A 21907-nucleotide genomic window follows, 5' to 3' on the forward strand; every position below is an offset into this window, starting at 1 on the left:
AAATTTGAACTGTCATTCAAATAGAAACTTATTTTTACAAATAAAAACTCTTTTTTAATAATGTACAATTACTTTTATCATTTGATTATAAAAATATACTGTGGATTTATAATGTGTAGCATCATAAGTTGAATGTTGTGAGAATTTTTTATTTATTTTATTTTGTAAACAGTAAATTTATGATAAAAACACTTCGATGTTTACATTAGAATTTACCTGTAGAAACAATTCAAACATTTAAAATCATGATGATATGGTTTTGATCTATGCAAAACTAGATTTAAATATAGAAATGCAGAACAAAATCATACGTATGGCATTGTTAGTGTAAATTTAGGTCATTTTAATAAAGGATGACCTAAAATGATCTAAACATGACATCAAATCCAAATTTTATAATATGACTTAAAATTGATTAATAATGACATTTCGTGTTTTTGGTCAATTATTGATCATTAGATCATTTAATCCTAGTGTCAAGATTTGGGCGGCATTTCTGGATTTAAACACAAATTACTTGTTTGGATTATTTTCCCATGATGATATATCTAAAAAGGCGCAAATATGGTGACATAATATGGTTTCTTTATATTTGAAAATCACTTAAATTAATAGCTTCCAATAGTTAGATGTTGATCCTTTTGTCCTGACCTAGAAGATTTATTAAACTGAAGTGCATTTGGTTAAGATTGTAATAGTCAAATATTAATTGATACATGTGTCTACCCATTTCAATGAGCATGTTCATTGCTTGTTTGTTTTCGACTAAACCACAAAGAGTTGCCCTGCCTATCAATACATGCATTAGGTCCACTGTCCACACACTCTTAGAAATTCATATATGCTCGAGCATTTCTTTTTACGAGCTTGAATTCTACCATGATCTTTTAGATGAAAGTTTTTGTTCTATATAATTTTCTTTTTAGCTGGTCACATGCATATAATTTGTATTTTTTTGATTTCGGTGGCCACAAGTTTTCCTCATAATATTTTTAGTTGCTTTCTATTTATTTTCCCTTATTTTACCCTTCACAGTATACTTTTTCTAAAAAGCCAGCTAATTTGAAGAAAGTGAGAACCCCCACATGAAAAATGACTCATTTATTTATTGCTAAAGTCGCCATTAATGGATGCCGAATATAGTACTTATTCTGAAAGAAATAGAAAAATATTCACAAAAATCCTTTATTTTCTTTTAGGCAAAAGAAAATGGTAAGGCCACCCGCAACGCGTTACGCGGGTGGCCCGAATCTCGTTACTCCGTGACGGAACAGTGGTGGGACGCGTTGCAGAGTCTCGTCCCGTCACCGTCTCGCCGGATCGCCTGTCACGCCGAGACGCGGCACGGGACGGCTCGCCACGCGCTCCCAGGCCATGCGTGATGCCCACTCGCCGGCCCGCGAGTGGGATTCGTCACGCTGACGCAATAAATCATTTTGTTTAAAAAAATGCGAAATAAAAAAAATTAAAAAGTGGAAAAATGGTAATATTACCGTTTTCTAGCCGTTTTCCAATTTTTTTTTATTTTTTTAAATATTTTACTCTATAAATACTCCTAATTCATTCTCATTTCACACACAACTACACATCTATTCTTCCCAAATCATCTTCATTTCCTCTCCAATTTTCATCTCAAATCATCTCTCCTTTATTCTTCCCCCAAATTTAATCGATCTCATGGATCCATATGAGCAAATGCGTCAAATAATGAAAGAATCACTTGAAGAAGATCGACGCCAGGAAGCGGAGGAAGCCGAGCCGCCCCAAAGACGCTCCCGGACTTACTTCCATCGTAACCGGGAGGAAGCCGCCGCTAGGTTAGTGCGCGACTACTTCTGCGATAACCCGGTGTGGGGAGATACCTACTTCCGTCGCCGTTTCCGCATGCGGCGACCACTATTTCTCCACATCGCAAATACATTGGCGGCCCGAGAAGAGTTTTTCAAAGAAAGTTTCGACGTCGTCGACTGTCCCAGCCACACGACGCTGCAGAAATGTACTGCATCAATCCGTCAGCTTGCGACTGGACAAACGGCGGATGTGTTCGACGAATACCTCCACATTGGAATCAACACTGGGAGAATGTACTTGCTCCAATTCTGCAAAGGCGTCCGGGCAGTCTTCACGGACGAATTTCTACGGAAGCCAAGCACGACAGATTGTCAGTTCCTGCTCCGCCTTCACGAAGAAGTGCACGGATTCACCGTGATGCTTGGCAGCGTAGATTGCATGCACTGGCAATGGAAGAATTGCCCGGTGGCGTGGAGGGGGTCGTACACGAACGGCCACAAAGGTACCCACCCCACCGTTATACTCGAGGCCGTCGCCGACTACTGGCTATGGATCTGGCATGCGTACTTCGGGGTCCCCGGCTCGAACAACGACATAAACGTGCTCCACCAGCTTTACCGATAACAACCGGTGCTATAAAATGGGGTACTATCTTGACGACGGCATCTACCCGAAGTGGCCAACCTTCGTGAAGACGTGCACTAGGCCTGTGAACGCAAAGCAGGTGCTTTTTGCTCAGAAGCAGGAGGCTGATCGGAAGGATGTGGAGCGGGCGTTCGGGGTTCTCCAAGGGCGCTTCAACATTATCAAAGCCCCGACTCGTACGTGGTTCATGGAGAGCATAGTCGACATCATGTATACGTGCATAATCTTGCACAACATGATTGTCCAAGTCGAAGGACCCGAGGCGGGAATTGGTTCGACCCTGAAGCCCCCGGAAGCTCAACCGCAAGTAGTCCGCCTCGAAGTGGAGTGCATCCGTCTATACAAGAACGATTGTCTATTCGGGCAAGGACACATGACTCTACCGCCCACGCCCAACTCCAAGATGATCTAATGGAGCACATTTGGGCAAACTTTGGCGGAGGAAATTAAATTATGTATTTTTTATTTTTTTAGGAATTTTAATTATGTTTTTTAAATTTTTTTCGAATTTTATGTTGTAATGTTATTTTATTTTTAATGAAGTGTGTTTTTTATTAATTGAATATGTTGGAAAAAAAATAAAAAAAAATGAAATTGAATTAATAGTAATTTAAGGGACGGTTAAAGGACGGATAAGTGACGGAGGGTTGCAGGTTCCGTCCTTTAGATAAGGGATGTGGTAAAAAAGTATAGTGGAGCCTGCGAATAGTAATTTAAAGGACGATTAAGGGACGATTTAGTGACAGCATTGTGGATGGCCTAAGACCTAAAACTACAAGACCCAATTAGTCAAGTCACTTGTGATTGATTTCTTGAAAGATTTTTATTTTTAGTTTTTTTTCTAAGAAAAAAATATGAGCCGCAAATGTTGATGTCACTTCCCCTTGTACCAAGAAACATGAGCACTATAATTCATTAGTATCACAATCCTCCCATTCGGCAGAATACATTAAGGGTATGTTTGGAATATGGAATTGGAGCTATGGAATTGGAATTGGAATTGGAATTGGAGCTATGGAATTGGAATTGGAATTGGAATTGGAGCTATGGAATTGGAATTGGAATTGGAATTGAAGGCTCCAATTTTAATTCCATTGTTTGGTATCACAAAAATGTATAGAATTGAAATTGAATTGTAATTTCAAAATTTTCAATTCTATGATTTGAATTCCACATCAAAAGTAGAAAATTGAAATTTCAAATAGTCATAAAATTAGATAGCTTCACTACCCTACCCACTGCACACATTTCACACTCTAAACAAATTTCACACACTACACACACTATACCCAAAATACACACACTATTCACAAACCAAAATTTCAAATTTGGTTCAGTTTAAAACTTTTGAAAAATTTCAGTTTTGTATTCAGATCGGAAAAAAAAATTTAAACTGAAAAATTCCAGTTTTTTATTCAGTGTGTTAAATGTGTGTAGTGTGTGTATTATATGTGTATAGTGTGTGTATTATATGTGTATAGTATGTGTATTTTGTGTGAAGTGTGTGTGAGTATGTATTTTGTGTATAGTGTGTGTGCACAAATTATTCAAATTCAATTTCATATAATTACTTCATTTTACCAAACATATGATTTGGAATTGAATTAGAATTCAATTTCTTCAAATTTAATTCTATAGAATTTCAATTCCAATTCCGTGTACCAAACGGATCCTAATATAGTTTAAATTATATCGGTATGAGATTATCATCTATACATTATAAATTTTTTCTTTTACTTAATTTAGTTAATACTATAAGTTCTGTAATTTAGTGGTAATCTTTTCTTTATAGCGGTAAAACTTACCAGCATCCTGCATCTATATTGTAAATGAGACAACTATTTGAATTTTCAACTAGTGGATCTTAACTTATGATGCCAAGATACATTGTTTAACATAGGCCTGCTTTATGAAGTCGGCAAAATATGAGCATTTCCACAATATTGGGCCATTTCACAGCCCAATTGATTATAAAACCTGATTCTTTAGCAATCAAAGCCTAAAAAAAAAGAATTGATCGAAATACTAAGTACTAGTATTACTACAAGATCTAAAAAATATGGTCCAATCAAGTGACAGCCCAAGAAAATAGATTTCATTAATTTTTCTATCCTCATTATTTTTTAAAAAATTCGAGCCGCTAGGACGTGTAATCGTAGACAAACATATTTGATTGACTTGTGTCATTTTCATTGTTTAGATGCATAAATTATACTCATTTATCAGTCACGGTTAAACTGTGTCATTTTTGTTTTTAGTACTCCCTCCGTCCCAAGATATTTGATTGACTTGTTTTTTCACTCGTTTTGAAAAAATTGCAATAAATAGTTAGAGTGGATAAATAATAAAGTAAAAGCAAGAATAATATAGAGAAAAATAATGCTTTTACGTTACTATTTATTCACTCTAATTTTTATTGCAATTTTTTAAAAATGAGTGTAAAAAAACAAGTCAATCAAATATCTTGGGACGGGAGAGTAAGTGGTTTGATATGGCTAAGCCATGATTGAAAGGTGTAGATGTAAATTTGTTTCCCTAAAATTAATTCACAACTCTTCTTTCTCATTTTTGTCTTGTTTATCCCTCCATTCATTATCTAGAAATATTGTAATTTGATAAAAAAAATAGAAATGAGGCACATAGACCGGATGGAAGTAGCTAGAAAGTTCGAGCTGATTCTAGTCCGGCCAGCGTGCTGATTTCCAGACTCATCTCCACCGCCATTAAATCATTCACTCACTCACTCACTCATCAATTCCTCCATTCACTTTTAAACATTCATTCATATCGCAACTCATTTGGAATTTGGATTCAGCTCAACTTCGATCCAGATCCAGCCAATAAGAGACAGAAAAAATGGGTGTTGATTACTACAAGATATTGCAGGTGGACAAAAATGCGAAAGACGACGACTTGAAGAAAGCTTACAGAAAGCTCGCTATGAAATGGCATCCAGACAAGAATCCCAACAACAAGAAGGACGCCGAGGCCAAATTCAAGCAGATTTCCGAAGCCTATGATGTATGTCTATCCTTTCCTTTTTTATCCTCACCGTTTTTATTCATCGGTTTAGTGTGATGTTAGAATTTAGGGTTCATTCATTTATCCCCAATTTTGATACTTGGAATTTACAATACATTAATTCGTTCCGCAGGTTCTGAGTGATCCTCAAAAGAGAGCTGTATACGATCAGTACGGCGAAGAAGGTCTCAAGGGCGGTGTGCCGCCGCCGGAAGCTGCTGGTGGCGGCGGCGGCTCCACGTTCTTCCAATCAGGAGACGGACCGAACGTGTTCAGATTCAATCCACGAAACGCCGACGACATATTTGCAGAATTCTTCGGCTTCTCTAGCGGAGGCGGAGGAATGAGGGGCGCCACTAGAGGCTTCGGAGGGTCCATGTTCGGCGACGACATCTTCAGCTCATTCGGCGGCGGGGAAGCCAGGCCGATGAGTCCCGGCCCCAGAAAGGCGCCGCCGATAGAGCAGAAGCTGCCGTGTACATTGGAAGAGCTGTACAAGGGAGGTACAAAGAAGATGAAAATCTCGAGAGAGATTTACGACGCCAGTGGGAGGACATTTCCGGTGGAGGAGATTCTGACGATTGACATAAAACGAGGGTGGAAGAAGGGGACCAAGATCACCTTCCCGGAGAAGGGAAACGAGCAGCCGAATGTGATCCCTTCCGATTTAGTATTCATAATCGACGAGAAGCCGCATAGAGTCTTCACCAGAGATGGAAATGATCTTATTGTAACACACAAGATATCGCTGGCTGAAGCATTGACGGGATACACACTTCACCTCACTACATTGGATGGAAGAACGCTCACCGTCCCCATCAACACCGTCATCCATCCCGATTACGAAGAGGTGGTTCCCGGAGAAGGTATGCCTTTTCCTAAAGACCCTTCCAAGAAGGGCAATCTCAGAATCAAATTCAACATTAAGTTCCCAACTAGGTTGACGCCTGATCAGAAATCTGGAATCAAGAGACTACTTTCTGCTTGAATTTTTTTGAGGGGTTTGAGTTTTGAAGGATATATATATACATTGTAACATGTTTGTTATTATATGAACAAATAGTGCTTCTTGAACTTGATTGTTTATCCTGTCATCTTGTAAATCCAGCCTTTGAACAAGTTCAAGCTATGAAAGTGTTCTTCCATCATGTTGTACTGCTAACTTATTTTACACAAGGCAGACTAAATAAAGTAATGCTTGAAGAATGTTCATCTTGTGAAGAAGATGCAAGAAATCGAAGTAGTCTGTTGTTCCAACTTTTAGCATTTAACATACGTCTTATATTATGCTGTATTCCTAATTAGTCATTAACAAAGGCAACTCATAGCCCTTTGGATTAAGAAAACAATACCTAAGTTTATACCAGACCAGCTAATTCAACTGCTGCAGTTCTAAAGAATACCAAAAAATAGGAAAAAATAATTTTCACTGTATAGCTAGCGATCAGTCATCGCTGTAATCTCCAGATGCCAACGACTCAGAATCATCATCATCATCCTCGTTCCCTTCGACACCCCGGTCGGGGTAGTTGTTAAATTTAACATCTCCCCCTAGATTCTCACCATCCTCCTCATCATAACCTTGTCCATCACCTATGTCATCAGCTTCATCTTCGCTCATATCGACCAGCTCAGTGCTTCTGTGAGAGATGGTGTCATAGGTGGTTGCTCCCCATTTACTATAGTGATAGGAGTCATCAACATTTTCATCCGAGTCGACATCCATATTGTTGCTACTATCATCGTTCTCGCCCACAATATTTCTAGCACTAAAATCATGCGCTACCACCTCCTCCCTACCAGAATTTTCTGGCTCCTCCACAGCATTCATAAAGGTATCGTTGTCATACAAGTCGTCCAGTTTACTCTCTGCAACATCTTTCTTCTCTGGCCTCCTCCTCACGGTTCGGCGACCACGTTTATGCTTTTGCCCTGGGGCACTCATTCCCTGCTGCAGAAGGAAATGAGTTAACGTCTCACCTTGTTTCATGCTCCGCTTGCCAGATGGTGCAGAATTAATGACCCTTTTCTGTGACTTTCCACGCGGCCGGCCTCCTCTACCACGAGCCACCTGCCTGTACCCAGAGCTACCAGGAGCATCGCGAAGATGATTCCAGTTTTCGTCCAGCGATCCATATCTGTCTAATCCCCTAGATTCAGCCCTCTGGATATCTTTGGGGTGACCATATCGTAATGCCAGATTCTGTATGCCACAGAAAAATAAATATATAAGCATGCGTACTGAATTCATTTAAAGCCAGCAAGGGCAATCATCAGAATTATCAAGCAATTCTTTTAAGTGATATAGTCCACTCATCAAATAAAGAAACCAAGCAATGCAATAAAAGAGACATTCCACATTTGCATATTTTAGCCTCGTTAAAAGCATAATATAAGTGGGTCTTTTTTGGAGGGAGGGAGGGTGGTTGTTAGGGGGGTGGGAGAGAGAGTGAGGGGGAGATTCACTCACAGGAAGAGCTTCCACTTTCTTTTCATTGTGAGACTCAGCCTTCTGACTCGGAGTGTAGAAGATGGATGCATCCAGTTCAAAAAGCCTCAGAGCTGCAGCAGCAGTAGTTTTTGGAATCCAAGGAAGTTGGGGAACAGCTCCAGGGTAATTAGATTTGTTAACAGCAGATCTCGAGTCACAAAAACACAATAATTCTTCAGTTGTTTCAAAATCTGCTGATAGGTAATCACGTTTTATCACAGCCTCAAACTGATTAAGGACCTGAAGTTGTTACCAAACACCAATCAGATATCTAATCAAATAAGGATGTGAATAATAATAGTAGACCAGATACAATCATGTATGAAGTAGCAGCATTTGTGGTATAAACACCTGTAGGAGACCATCAGTGCATGAAGAGTTGTGGAGCTCAGAGCCCCAAGAATTTCTTTGGTCTTCAGTCCAAGAAGAATGAAGGGCCTCAAAGGGAACAGCAGCCTGTAAGACAATAATTAGGGTAAGCATATGGTTTTACATGATTCCTAGAATGCAGAAAAAAGCACACAGTAACACCTCCAGTGAGATTAGGATAGTCTTGATCAATCTGATTCTCAGTGGGCTGTTTCTTCCATCCATCATACTATTTTCACAGTTGAATTGCACAGGGAAATGTCCTTTAGCGGCAATATTGCTCTGGGCCAGGCGGCAACAAGGGCAATCATCCTCAGCATAAGTAGCAAGGCAAATGTCACAAATTCCTAATAACTGCGAGCACCTTTTCTTTCCATATGCCAGGGCACGCACAATGGATGAGTTGAAGCATTCTTTCCACATCCAATTCTGTAAGTCTCCATACCTCTTCATGAAGTTATAGTTCTCCTTTTCATTCTTACCCACTTCAATTCTGAATGAAAGCGACGGTTCTAGGGTATCATGACTGGCAGTGGAAACTGCACTGCTCGGACTCTCAGTACTTTCAAAAGCAAAGCTAGTATTTTGTTCAGCATCTTCTTGTCGACCCTTGTCCCCATTAAGATACAAACGATTCTTTCTAACACTTCCCTTGAAACACGCTTCAATTCTTTGTAACATTATATGCAGATGGGATTCTCTTGTCCCCCGAGTGTCCAAAGCTGTCAAAAGAGCATCAAATGCCTGCAAGAAGTATAAAAGGAGCATCAAATGAGCTGAGATAGTATAAACAAAAACAAAATAGGGTGGAAATAGAGTAAAGATGGCATTTCCAAGAACAATCTAAGTATCTAACTGATAGGAACATTACACAGACGCAACAACAAAGCACCTAACTAGAAAACAGATAAGGAGAAATAGGAGCTGAGTAAATAAATTTGTAAGTACCTCCTCGGAGTCAATAAGTCTCCAACAGCCATTGGGAGTTTCAACAAAAATTCTCCCTGAACCAGGATCAAGGCAGGAAGGTGAAGCTATAAACTGCCAATATCGGTTTCTTCTTCTATCCTGACCCAGGGGCAATGACCTGTAGACATATAGCTCTTCTGCTCTATGGCCAATATAAGATTTTAGCTGCAACCTTGACCTCTCTGTTATATTTCCATTCTGCTGAGCTGGAGAAACAAATTGACCCATGGAGGCGTCAGGATTATCAATGGTATTGTGAGCATCCTCTCCCGCAACAGAAGATATGGATGGATCATAAGCTTTATTTTCTGCATCTAGCAGACTTAAACCACCCTCTGTGATAGCATTGAAAGAAGAATCATACAACTTGTTAATAGGTTCTTCTCTCATTCGCCTTTTGTCAAGCTGTGCCTCAGCCCACATCTGTTTCTTAAGAGCATTAGCAGCATCCATGCGGTCCTGCAACCATTTTATTAGTCAGAAGTCGCCCTTATGAGTTTAAACTGATCTAGATCCCTTCTGTTTAAAACATTTAAAAAAAATATCATACCTCAAGAATTACACGAATTGAATTTCCTTCATTTGCAACACCAATCAAGGCAACAAGGGCACTAAGACGCTCTTGGACAGATAAATCAGAATATTCTCCTTCGGTGAGCCCTTGGAGCCAGAGTTCACCAGTTTTGCTTTCATCAATCTCAATATCTTGGTCCGGATTAGCCTCTCCAATATCTGCAAAAAATGAAGGTAGCTAATTGGTGATCTTGCTCGAGCTTTCATATTTCAAACATTTAAAAAAAGTTGCAAAAAAATGCAACAAGACATTTAAATTCTTACCAGCAGCAGCAGCCTTATTTTGGAGTAAACCATCACCAGGAAGCTTGCCTTTACCATTACCAGAGTCTAAGACAACTTGATTGCATGCAACGTTTTTATCCAAAGTGACTGCTAAATGATCAACTTCTGTACCCTCTGCAGCATCACTTTCTGAATCATCCTCCCTTTCTTCCTCGTCGACATTTTGATCAGCTAAGAAACCATTTGCATATCTCAGTATCTTATCCTTGGCCTCAGCAATCACTGATTCAGCATCAGCAGGATCCTTTCTATAACCTGGCCGCACACAATATGTCGAAGGAGCAATTCTTTCAAAGAGTATTGGATCTCTCGACAAGGCAACAGATATTGAAGCTTCAGGAGTTTTGCTCGTTGTCAAGTCACGGATCCCAGATTTCTACAAAATACACAAAACCAAATAGTAAGTAAAACAAAAGAAGGCCTTCCCCCATCACCAAGTTCCCAACCCAAAAGCATATTTCCATCTTTTTTACTATGATAAACACTAAAGACCATGCTTGTTTTATCCAGTTAAGGAATGGCTCAGGCTCACCAAAAACCTTCTCAACCCTGTTCGGTCATCAATGCTCAATATGGCACCTACCACTTACATATATTTCTACATTTCCAACCACATGATCAATACGATCCTTAACATAAACTTTGAATCAACAAAACATACATTGCTTTTATCCAAAACATACTCTCTGTCTTCACATGAAAGACTAAAACCACATGACATAGTAAAGTGTAACCCAACTAAGAAATCCTGAAAACTGGAAGTGAAGCATGCAAACACAATCAGAGAAGCACTATGAAATTCTAGCTATTACTTACTTGAATCTTCTCTGCAAGCTCTATAACATTTAGCCCTTGGCTTCCTTCAAGGGCAAGGACATGATAAGCCGCAAATTTGACTGTTCCTGGAGTCAACCGGTGCCTTGACTTGCGTTGGAGGCTGAGTCCTTTTTCTTGCATAATAGCCACAGCATTCTCAGCTGCTGAACCATTTCTTAGAGTAGACACTATTTCTTCACAACCTCTACTCTGAAAGATAGCAAGCATATATTAACGAGTGCAATTATATACAGCTAAAGTTACCACCACTAAGTTTCTTCAGTGCTGTGACAAGGAAATTAGGGTGTTTTCAAGAGCACGAAGTGAGTGGAATTTAATGATCAATTTGCTGTCCGAGTGCTAATAATAAGTGTAATTACTTTTAGAGTTACTCTACAACAATTTCATTTTTTCGGATTTCCCATAAGATATTAACAGTTCCATCTGGAATTGAAGTCTGGTATAATGCAGTTCGAGACAAGATTGTACTCAGGTACATGGAATACACATGGAGTCATAGAGGCAGAACCAAAAAGATACCTCGTCGTTATCATTCTTGGAAACACGATCAATGCCCTTTTTCTTCAACTGAGGGCCAAAACCAGCTGATAGTGCAAATTGCCTTAATAGCTCAGGCCATGTCAATGGATTTAAGTGCCTCTGCCAGTTTCTTATGTCAAAACCCCACATATAAGCCTGCAACAGTGGCCAGATATTAATGATGTAACACGCTAACAGCTATTGAAAAACAAAACCCCAAGTAAATAAAAAGAATCGGATCCACTGGGAGTACTCACCCCTTCAACAATATGTGGGTGTCCACCTTCAGGGTTAACAGCACTATACTGATTTGTGCCTGGCCCACCAGAAGGAGTCCGCACGACATCTTCAATATCTTTTATAATAAGCTTCAGAAGTGCAGTATGTACTTCTCCAAGTAGTCTTGAATCCTATGATGAGGACGCAAGAAACCATGAATACTTGCACCGGAAACAAAAGGTGAAAATAAGGATATGAAAAGGAAAGCCGAGATGAATAAATATGAAAGGAACTCAGAAAAAATGGAATTATGGTTATTGCTCTCACATCAGTACACAGAGAAAAGGATGACAATAGAATTAGTCTAAAAGAAAGTAAACAAGAAGGAATTAATAAAAGTGAAGAGTGGCTGGTCAGAAAGTATAGAAAAACAAAAGCATCCTAAAACTCACATAGTCATGAAAAGCCTGTATAAATTCATCGATGGTAAAAGGCCAAAGGCCAAGAACATCTGCAAATGTCAAGCAGAATTTCCAAACCTGAAAGAGAAATATTATTTCAGAAATTCATAAAACATGGAGTATTATCTCCAGGAAATGAAGGCCCCTCTAACTCATTGGAAAGGAAGTGAGGATGAAAGAAGTAGCAGTCCAGAAACATACCATCAAGAGGTTCCCAACATTTTCCTCTGAATCCATCCAAGGTCGAATGGCAAAAGGTTTTCTCAATTTTACATTCTTTGGAGGGAAATCACACAAAGCATCTGAAGGGGAAATAAATTAATAAATAACTCTCAGCATAAAGCAACCTAAATATAAATAAAACTCCCCTCTAGTAATATCTTTAAAACCATCATGTGTTAATCATGACGCTTAGGTTTATATTATCAAATGCTGGTATAACCCTTGATCTAGTGTAAGATCTAAAAGAAGAAGACTCAGCAAGCACGAGTTATGTGAAGGCACTGACAAGAAGCACTAAACATTGCATTCAGTTCCATGTCATTTCCATAAATACGAATGTAAAGGAAAAGTACTGGTACCAATATATCATTTCTGGTATCATTATTGAAATTAGATACCTAAGTCTCTGATTTTTCAAAAAATGTCACCATCAAGAGACAATAATGTAGTGAGCAATACCAACCTCGGAATGAGTCAAGATTCTGTAAAGTGTCATAATCAAGAGACAATATTGAACGTAACCCCTTGCTTGAAGCAGCCAATTCCATTAATTCAAGACGTTCATCCTCTATTAGCTCCAAGGATTCTTTAGCGATTCTCTTAGCTGTCGCTCTCTCCACTGCAGCTCTCTGTCTTGCTGCTTCCTTCTCTCTGCGGAGCTCTTCTTTCTGTTTCCTTTTCTCCGCCTGGATTTAACAATTGGAACAAAATTAAATTCAATAGTCACTACCACAATCAAGAAAGATAACACGTCAAAAAGAAGATAGCATGTAAAACATAACCTTAACATACCTGCATAAGTTCCTTCAGCATAAACTTTTCCCTCCGCTCCATTTCACGCTTTTCCTCACGCTGAAATTTTTCCTCCTGCCTCTGCTGCTCTCGCAGAAGTCGTTGTTCTTCCTTCCTTCTTTCACGATCTTGTCTCTCCATTTCTTTCCTAACTTGCTCCTCTCTCTACAATGTGGACAGAATAACAGAGACAGATGTCAGCAAGTCCGAGATTCTGTGCAGTTACCTTACAATGAACTAGCCCTTAAAAGAAAATGAACAAAACCCAGACCTTTCGCTTTAATACATCTTGTTTCTCAAGTTCTTTTCGGGTCTTCTCATGGGATTGACCATTTCTTCCAATTCGAGAGTCATCATTCTATATGAGGTTAAAATAAAATATTGGATTGATCAGTACAATATTCAAATCTTTTTATTACTAAAACCCAAACATAAAAGGACTACCTTATGTTTCCCCTCCATACAAAGATTAGTATCATTTGGTGTAACAAAGTCAGTACTAGGAGACAAGGAAAGCTGCATCTGTCTGCCTGGCTGCAAATACAGATCTGTTCTTGAGGTGTGACCCTCAACAACATGTTCCCTGGAGAGAAGCCCATTTTCATGCTTAAGCGATAAGCCTTTTGGGAGAGGACCATCAACCGGTGAGTCATATACGTACGGCTGAGTGACATGTCCATATGCATCAGTCCTAATCTTGGTCTCCAATGCTTCATGAGGGCCACTTAATGTAGTCTGAGAAATAGGATTGTATAAATTTAAGCCATTTGTTGATTTCAGTGAAACAAAAGTAGCAGAACTGCTGGTGTTTAGGAACAACAATCAACAGATATTAGTGACTTATGTCATTCAAGTATCGATTGTGATGTGGTAAAAGCAGCTTAATGACGGTACTATCATAAGAGTACATTAAAGGGAAGGGGTATGATATGAGAACTGAATTATTCTCATTTAGCACCACTGGTGTTCGTATAACAAGTTGAAGTAAAGAAACAATATAAACTATATATGAAGAACAGAGAACAAACTTTGAGGTTCTTTGCATCGTACTGCCCATATAATTTGCTCTCATAAGAATGTCTGTATCTGTCTTCCTGCTCTACTTTAACTGAAATATGAGCATCACAGAGATATGTAAGTTCTTATACAATTCGTGTATACATATCTTAAGGTAACATAAGTATCAACTAAGCCTTGATATTTTACAGCCATGTATTATTCAATGTTCTGAATACTATCAAAGTATCAATAAGTAACCAAATATACCTATAGGGGCACCAAATGCACCAGGGGGCAATTCATCAAATTCCACACCAAGAATTGGTCCATCTTCCCTCAAAGGCTCTCCCAACTGTGCCTCTATACATGCAATCACTCTACGCTCCATGATTGATCGAGGTGGCTCATAATACCTAGTAGGCGCCATAGGCATACCATCTCCAGCATTATACTGACTTGAACCTGACCCAGAGCCAGAGCCAGAGCCAGAGGCAGATCCAGAACCAGAGACATGTCCACTGCCAGGTTCAGCTGTCATCAGTTCCTCTCTGGGGGGCTCGATGAATCCCTTCCTTCCAACAGGTCCAGGAGTGTGTGGTTTCATGGTTACCACACCCACCGACTCCTTCTTATCCTTCAATCTCCTATGACAGAACCACATTTGCAACTGCCTATCCGTTAAACTTAGTTTCTCTGACAGTTCAGCACGGGTTGCCTCAGAGGGGTATGTCTCCACTGCATAAAAGAGCCATAAGAGCCAATACCATCACTCACAAGTAGAATTTAATCAGAATACAGCCAGCAATTTCTTTATATCCATGCTCCAAACCAATGCAAACATTCAATCGACAACAACACCTTGGTTTCAGAACTTGCAAGAAACTCAGCAATTTAACAACCTCAAGTCTTTATCACTTAGTCCAATGTTTTTTTTCAAAAATCAATCTACGAAAGAAGGAAAAAAAGAACCATACAGATGCCACGCATCTTCTAACAAAATGTCTGAAAAACAAATTACTAATAACAACACTAATCATATTAGCATACATAAACATCCTAGCATAACCAAAATAAAACTTACTTACCCAGGAAAAAAAAATCATCTTTAGAATTTAAAAAAAAACAAAGAGAGAGAAACACACGAATTGCATCGCAGAACAACATCCACATGACCGGGGGAAAAAGGACAACATACTGGCATAGGTTTTCTCGAGCATTTCCAGCTGAAACGGCGTCTTCATCTGGCGCTTGGGCCGCTTAGACCCCTCCAGCGGGCTATGATTCATGATCCTATTGATCTCCCCCTCGGAACCAGCATCCATTAGAGATCAATCGGCAACCACAAACTCTAAAAATCAAAATTCGGCCCCTCAAAAGCTAGGGTTCCAACAAGGCCAATAAAAATCCTTCCCCTCCCTATCTCGGCAGGAAAGAATACAAAACAAAATAAAAAGGCGAGGAATTTGACGCGAGTGTGAAGTCCATGTAATATAACAACACAAAAAAATAGAAACACGGTGTATAAAATATATAGAGACAGGTGTGATTGCGAATCCAATAGATGAATACGAAATTTGTAGATAGAGAGAGAGAAAGAAACGAGGAGATTTGGAGATCCAGAGACGAATTATTAATAAAAACCAATAATAAAGCGAAGAAATTAAATCCACCAACAACACATAAACAACAGTAGCGGCAGTAATAGTCTAGCTCCATCTCGGTTCTATCAAAATCCATCTTTTCTCCAAATGCGTTAAATATTTTTATTTTCGAGGGGCTTTTATTCGATTGTTTTTCTTTGGGGGTAATATATGTGCATTAAAAGCTGGGGACTTGGATTTATGATTCTGGGTGTTTTTGGTATTTTGGGACTTCCTTCACTTTTAATCTTTTGTTTTCTAGTCCGCAAATCTGAATATCAAGATATGGGCTTTGTTAGCTAAATGGCCATATATTGGGCCGGGTTTACATTTGATCCGGGTCAGGAACTTGAATCCAGTTGTGGACGGCTGCAATTCATTTGTTTTAAATGGGATATATTCTAGTAGTGAAAACTGGTTTCTTAGACTAGCTAAATTTCATTTATTTCCTTTATTTATTGTCAATATGGTAGAAATGAAATACCGCATTATTCTTATTGATAAATTGTTTTTTTTATTGTATATAATTTCCTTGGAAATATGTAACATTACAGAATAAATACCACTACTATTATCTTTACATAGGCATAACTTACATAGCTGTGTGCCTGTGTTAAATTTTCTATTCTGACATTTGCTATGCTCAGTATATCAATGTTTTGGAGACAACAAAAAAAAATTGAAGTTAGTTTTGCACTACTGTAATTACACCACGCACAATTTCAAATGATGTGTTCCAATTGCAAAATGAGGAAAGGTTCATTCATTACCTGATAACTCAATTATTTACAATAATCATCCCAGAAACTCACACGAGAATGCTCAGATCAGTGTGAGAGAATGCTCAAATTAGTGTGAGAACGAGAACGAGAACGAGAACAAGAACAAGAACAATAACAAGAAATTAAAATGAAAAACCCCTTCCAGTAGTCTGTTCCCACGAAAATAGACTATTCACAAATTCCATCCTCGACTTTCTAATAACAATTAAGCTCAGGGCTTCTGATCACAATGTTGACCGCGCCACGAGTCATATTATTAACCGGAAATACATACGACAGTTGAAAGTAGAATAAATGAAGATTAATAGACTCATTTCACAACGCCAAAAGACGTTCTCAGGCAGCCAGTTTGTTGTCGGATATATATAGTATTACAACTTCACCTGAGACTTCTTCTGCGTCCAGCACCTATGCCGCTTTCCCTTGCTGCATAGAACAAAGCAACAAACTCGTCACGCCAACGTAAAAGACCATGTAAATCAAACAAGAAAGAACACCTAAACTTTCTTCCTGGTAATCAAGATGCCATCAGATCTTAGATATAGCTCATAATAGTAGGAAGATGATTATTGATTCGTGGTGTGCTTTTCGTTTAATTTCAGCAGGCCATGCAGCATAGCTTAAGTTATTGTGATTGTAAACGGATTTATAATTGGTCTTACTCGTTTCTCCTCTTCCATCTTAGCCTTTATGAAAGAGTACATAGCAACTCCAGCAATGGCAATGGAAGTACCAATACCAGTTTGTAGTGAAATCTTGTTACCTGAGATCAAAGATTTCATAATAAATCTCTTGCTGTGCCATTACATTCATCATCCATGTTGCATATAAAATTGCCAAAAATTGTAGAAGAATTTACCAAAGACCAAGATTGAGAAGCCAATCACGAAAACACGTTTCAACACATTCCCAACTGCATGGGTTAGAGGTGCCACTCTCTCAAGGGTGTTGGTTGCCAGCTGAGAGTATAAAAAGATTAGGTTGTAAGATGCCGAGCTTGAAAAGGAATAGACCATTGCCACGTAATTGGGCAGCAACACTTATAATTTGTTATAGGTAGCTAAGATGCAATAATTAATTTTAATTAGAAAACTGTATCTCTAGTAGAGGCATTAGTTAGAATTATATATAACAAGTTAATAACTTAAGAGCTCAAGTATTTACCTGATTGTAGAGGTGGTAAAACATTCCAACCCAGAAAAGATCCGTGATGAACTTTGTCAAACCCACTTTTGCAATTGCATCATTGAAACCCGACTTGAGCAATTGAGGTCCCTCAATCTGTTTGGTGCATGAGAACATGAGTGAGGAATCCAATTAAGAAGAAATAAGTAGTGCAGAAATATATGGAGAGAGAGAGAGAGAGTGACAAAAACATACAATAATCGCGGGAGGGAGGCAGACGATAAGGGCAATGATTGAAATGTAGGCATACAAGTTCGTGCTATCCATATCAGTCTGCATAGAGAATTGATCAGATAAAGATGAGACATACTAGAGAAGATAGTGATCCAGTTGAAATTCAGGTAAAAAGGAGAACACTTGACCATAGCTTTCTTTGAGTATATGCTCCTGTAAGTGAAGGAGATGTTGGAAATCATTGCACTAATGAAGCCCAACCAGTTGAAGGACATTTCGGTCAGTGATGCCATCGACACACCTGCAGTTAGTCTGTCAAGTTAAAACTATGAAACTGGATAGAGGAAAATGGCCTAGCTTATACTTGTATATCAATGCCCACATGCAACCATACTTATAGTCATGTACTGTAAGTGACAACCATGTCCAGCACTAGGATGAAATAAATCATATTATTAGATCCATCAAAGTTATTTTGGAGTGTAGCCATGAATATTTTGCTTGCTCCAATATTTACAAGTGCAAAAAATCTTAACTTGGCACTTCATAAGGTGAAAGTGGAACTTACCAAGAACAACTGGTGCCAAAGACAGCCATAACGTCAAAGGTATCTGTTGTCCAAGAATGAACTGTGAAGCCGCAGCATTGAAGAAAGGCTCCAGGGCTGATCCAAAGTTAAAGAAAACGACAAGCCAAATGAGTATCGCTCTAAGAAAAAAAAGCTTCAGTCCAAATAACAGATGATCACCTTTAATAGTGTGAGTGAACGAGACTGCAACGGCAGCAAAAGAGACGTTACTAGTTACGTGGCCTAGTGCATGGCATACAGCGACAGGGATGAGCAACTTCAAGAGGTTCCCGTCAATTGGCTAGGCACATACCAAGAAGAAGAAGAAAAAAGCAGAACAATGATCAATGTCGATAACATACAATTACCAAGTGCATTATAACACAAGTATGAGATCACCAGCTATTGTACATTAACGAGTATGGACCATAAAAATCAGATTCTCAATCTCCATTATACAACTACTAGCCATCTCATAAATTAGACTTTTTTATGGTGGCGATCACTCAAAAGAATTAAAGTTCATATATACTAGTAAATGTTAGTACATTATACCTACAACTATAGATAATGGGGCTAAGAGCTGACGAGGCACTTACAGCGCGCTTAGGGAGGCCAACAGCCCAGGATACGAGACAGTAGACAACACCAACAAACAAATGTATAACTGATACAAAACTGCAGCAAAAATTGACTAATTACAAAGCTAGATTTTGGGTAATTGTGACTCAAATCAAAATTATACAAAATGCTTACTATGGATAGGGGAAGTAATTGTAGATCTTCTTGTTGAGAATGTTGAATATGACGTTCAGGAAGTACCTACAAAAATGGAATTGTTCATTCAGAAATTCCCATTAACAGGCGAGATGAATAAAGTTAGGAGAGGTACCACATGAAGAAGAAAAATCCGGTGACGAGCGCCGGATATTTCTCTAAGAACCCGACCTTAGCTCCCCTGTGAAGAAGAAATGCATTGAGGATACGAAACGGCGTCGTGTTAGCGTTTCTCGTGAAAAAATTAATATCGAAACGTGATCTCACCCGGCGGAGTCGCTGCCCTCCGCAGTGGCGGAGCACGGGCGGATGCTCCCTCTCTTCATTTCCGGAACAGTGGCGCTGACCGGTGAAGCTTCGAGCAGTATTGCCGGCCGGAGCTGCCTTCCCCATATCAAGTTCCCGCCGTCGCTCAATCTTCCTGTGAGCTTGGTGGCGGGGAGAGTGCAGTTTCCAGTGAGTCGCTTCAGGGGAAGAGCCAGGCCGCGAATGGGGGCGCCGGTGAGTACGCGAGACTCCATTTTTTACTGCAAAGAGAAGTAGAATGGGGAGAGTGATTGAGAGTTTTTTGGGCAGAGCTAAGAATAAATTGAAGGTTAATGTACACCAGGGGAGTGGCGATCGAGGATGAGTGGATGCAATCGGCTAAAGAAATCGACGGTTCGCATTAATTGAAAGTTTAATCCAAGGGACTAAAATCTACCGCGGATTATTTTCAAAAGGTTCAGTCGCAAACAGGTGGAGCGGCATGGTTAGGGGAAAGTCGTGCTCGAGCCGCACCTCTCAAGACTTATGTGTGCTACAGACAATTAACTTCAACCATATTTTTACAAAACAAGGCAACTGTAATTCAAATTCGAAATATACAAACCTACATTAATCAATATTTAGAATTTCAATTCAATTTACATCATATTATTCACATCACCACTCACTATTTGGTGAATAACTTTTATTGAATTGATCTTAAATAAACATATATTTCAAAATAATGAAACTCGACATAGGTGACTCATAACCACTTCACAAGGAAGACATTTTATGTAGCTGATTCTTGTGAAATCAATTACAACAAAATAAAATATATACGAATAAAAAGGGACAGTTGAAATTCCTATTATACCCTTTTTGGAAAGAGATGTGTAATAGCTGTATTTACCTTTTTTTATTATTAATTGTTAGTGTATTTTTAATAACATTGTGCAGATTCTAAACAAAGAGAGAGAGGGAGACAGTTTAGACAGAGGCAGACAAATATCACTGGGCAAAAAAGCTTCTCAAAGAAGATTAAACATTTATATAAACAAACCATTAACTGAAGTGTAAATGTGCATTGTTGTGGACTGATTTTTTTATTTTTGATTGCAGCACTGCAGAGCTCTTGGAATCAGGCGATAGCTCCGGCGGCGGCGGCTAGGCAGTGCATGCGATAGCTCCGATTTCCCTGCGTCAAATCCGTCCTTCGCGTCCTCTCAGCCTCCCTAACATGGCATCTCCAGCCACCACTTCAAAGATCCGATCTTTATCCACCGGAGAAGAAGAACATCAAAGGAAAGAGAAAGAGAGCTGACGCCGGCGAAGAGGCTGTGCAGGCGGGATTGAGGAGGAGGTGGTGGCAATGCGGTTGTTCAAGAAAAATGAATGCAGGCGCTCCGGAGAGCAGGAAGCGGGGGAGGCGGTGCAGAAATTGTGGCGTCTGGAATGCCCGACGGGAAAGAGAGGAATTGGAAGTTGTCCAATGACCGACCCATCTGCTGGTGGTGGGGCCGCCGCTGACGGCAGCGCTGAGTTTGAAGTGTGGTTTGGTGTGGTGGCGGAAGGCGGCGAGGCTGGCGGGAAGCGGGCGGAGAGGCGGCACAGGTGAGATGATTGACAAACACAGATTTTACATGTTCTTAAGGACTAGATTTGACTTGTTTTAAATGTCAATCATGCAAATTATGTTATTAAATTACATATGTTATACATTTGGTATTTTTGACGTGTTTGTTGATAAATGATAGAAAAAGATAGAAAAATGTGAAAAAAGGCCAAAGTGCAGCAGCCTCTGTTCGAGCCCATTCTTCCAGCGATTTTGAACTCCATTCAGTGCTTACTGCATTCCATTCTCTTCGTCTTCGAAAGAGCTTCGCGTGGATATCTTGCATGTCTCAATCGGAGTTCTGTGGAGAAAGTTATGACAATTCTACGAACGTTGCGCAGTGCAGTCAAAGCTGACGGGAATTTAATCGGAAATTCACGGAAGAAAATAAATTATTATATTGCGAAGCCAAATCTCTCCTATTTCTTGTAGGGCACGAAATTTATCAAAAATAAACCTTTTTCAGCCTATAAATAACTCTGAACCTAATTCATAATCTTTATCTCAGAGCCTCCAATCATTCTCTCTCTCTACACTTCTTCCATTTCATATTCCACCCTTAAATTCATTCATCTTCTATTGGAGCGGAGTTCTACAGATCCAGGCAAGAGAAGACTGAAGATTGAAGATTCAACCTTGGGTTTTATCAATTTCTTTCATGTCTCGTACTTTATTTGTAGTTTTTACTTGTCTATGAGTTAAACATCAATTGTAGAATTTTTTATCA

General features: G+C 39.3%; 3 protein-coding genes across 3 annotated transcripts; 1 reads left to right on the forward strand and 2 right to left on the reverse strand.

The window, feature by feature from the left end:
* Positions 1-5064: 5064 nt before the first annotated feature.
* On the forward strand, positions 5065-6543 carry LOC121777441 (dnaJ homolog subfamily B member 13-like). Its single transcript, XM_042174704.1, has 2 exons — positions 5065-5457; positions 5591-6543. Exons 1-2 carry the CDS (start codon positions 5293-5295, stop codon positions 6443-6445), a joined length of 1020 nt encoding a protein of 339 aa, XP_042030638.1. The 5' UTR covers positions 5065-5292; the 3' UTR covers positions 6446-6543.
* A 162-nt stretch (positions 6544-6705) lies between these two features.
* LOC121777439 (homeobox-DDT domain protein RLT1-like) lies at positions 6706-15981 on the reverse strand. Its single transcript, XM_042174703.1, has 19 exons — positions 15389-15981; positions 14461-14928; positions 14223-14302; positions 13639-13929; positions 13466-13552; positions 13195-13359; positions 12866-13088; positions 12382-12482; positions 12172-12258; positions 11758-11910; positions 11501-11656; positions 10961-11170; positions 10124-10520; positions 9837-10018; positions 9266-9745; positions 8480-9061; positions 8300-8404; positions 7928-8188; positions 6706-7660 (listed from the first exon to the last, which is right to left on the reverse strand). The coding sequence occupies exons 1-19, from the start codon at positions 15513-15515 to the stop codon at positions 6902-6904; spliced, it is 4914 nt and encodes a 1637-aa protein (XP_042030637.1). The 5' UTR covers positions 15516-15981; the 3' UTR covers positions 6706-6901.
* Positions 15982-16737: 756 nt separating this feature from the next.
* Positions 16738-19897, reverse strand: LOC121777418 (triose phosphate/phosphate translocator, chloroplastic-like). The gene is made up of 12 exons (XM_042174670.1): positions 19587-19897; positions 19435-19500; positions 19299-19364; positions 19142-19220; positions 18723-18843; positions 18543-18638; positions 18163-18275; positions 17996-18073; positions 17780-17896; positions 17475-17574; positions 17278-17378; positions 16738-17041 (listed from the first exon to the last, which is right to left on the reverse strand). Exons 1-12 carry the CDS (start codon positions 19838-19840, stop codon positions 17024-17026), a joined length of 1209 nt encoding a protein of 402 aa, XP_042030604.1. The 5' UTR covers positions 19841-19897; the 3' UTR covers positions 16738-17023.
* Positions 19898-21907: the final 2010 nt, after the last annotated feature.

Source organism: Salvia splendens, chromosome 18 (genome assembly GCF_004379255.2).
Source record: "Salvia splendens isolate huo1 chromosome 18, SspV2, whole genome shotgun sequence".
Taxonomy (NCBI): Eukaryota; Viridiplantae; Streptophyta; class Magnoliopsida; order Lamiales; family Lamiaceae; genus Salvia; species Salvia splendens.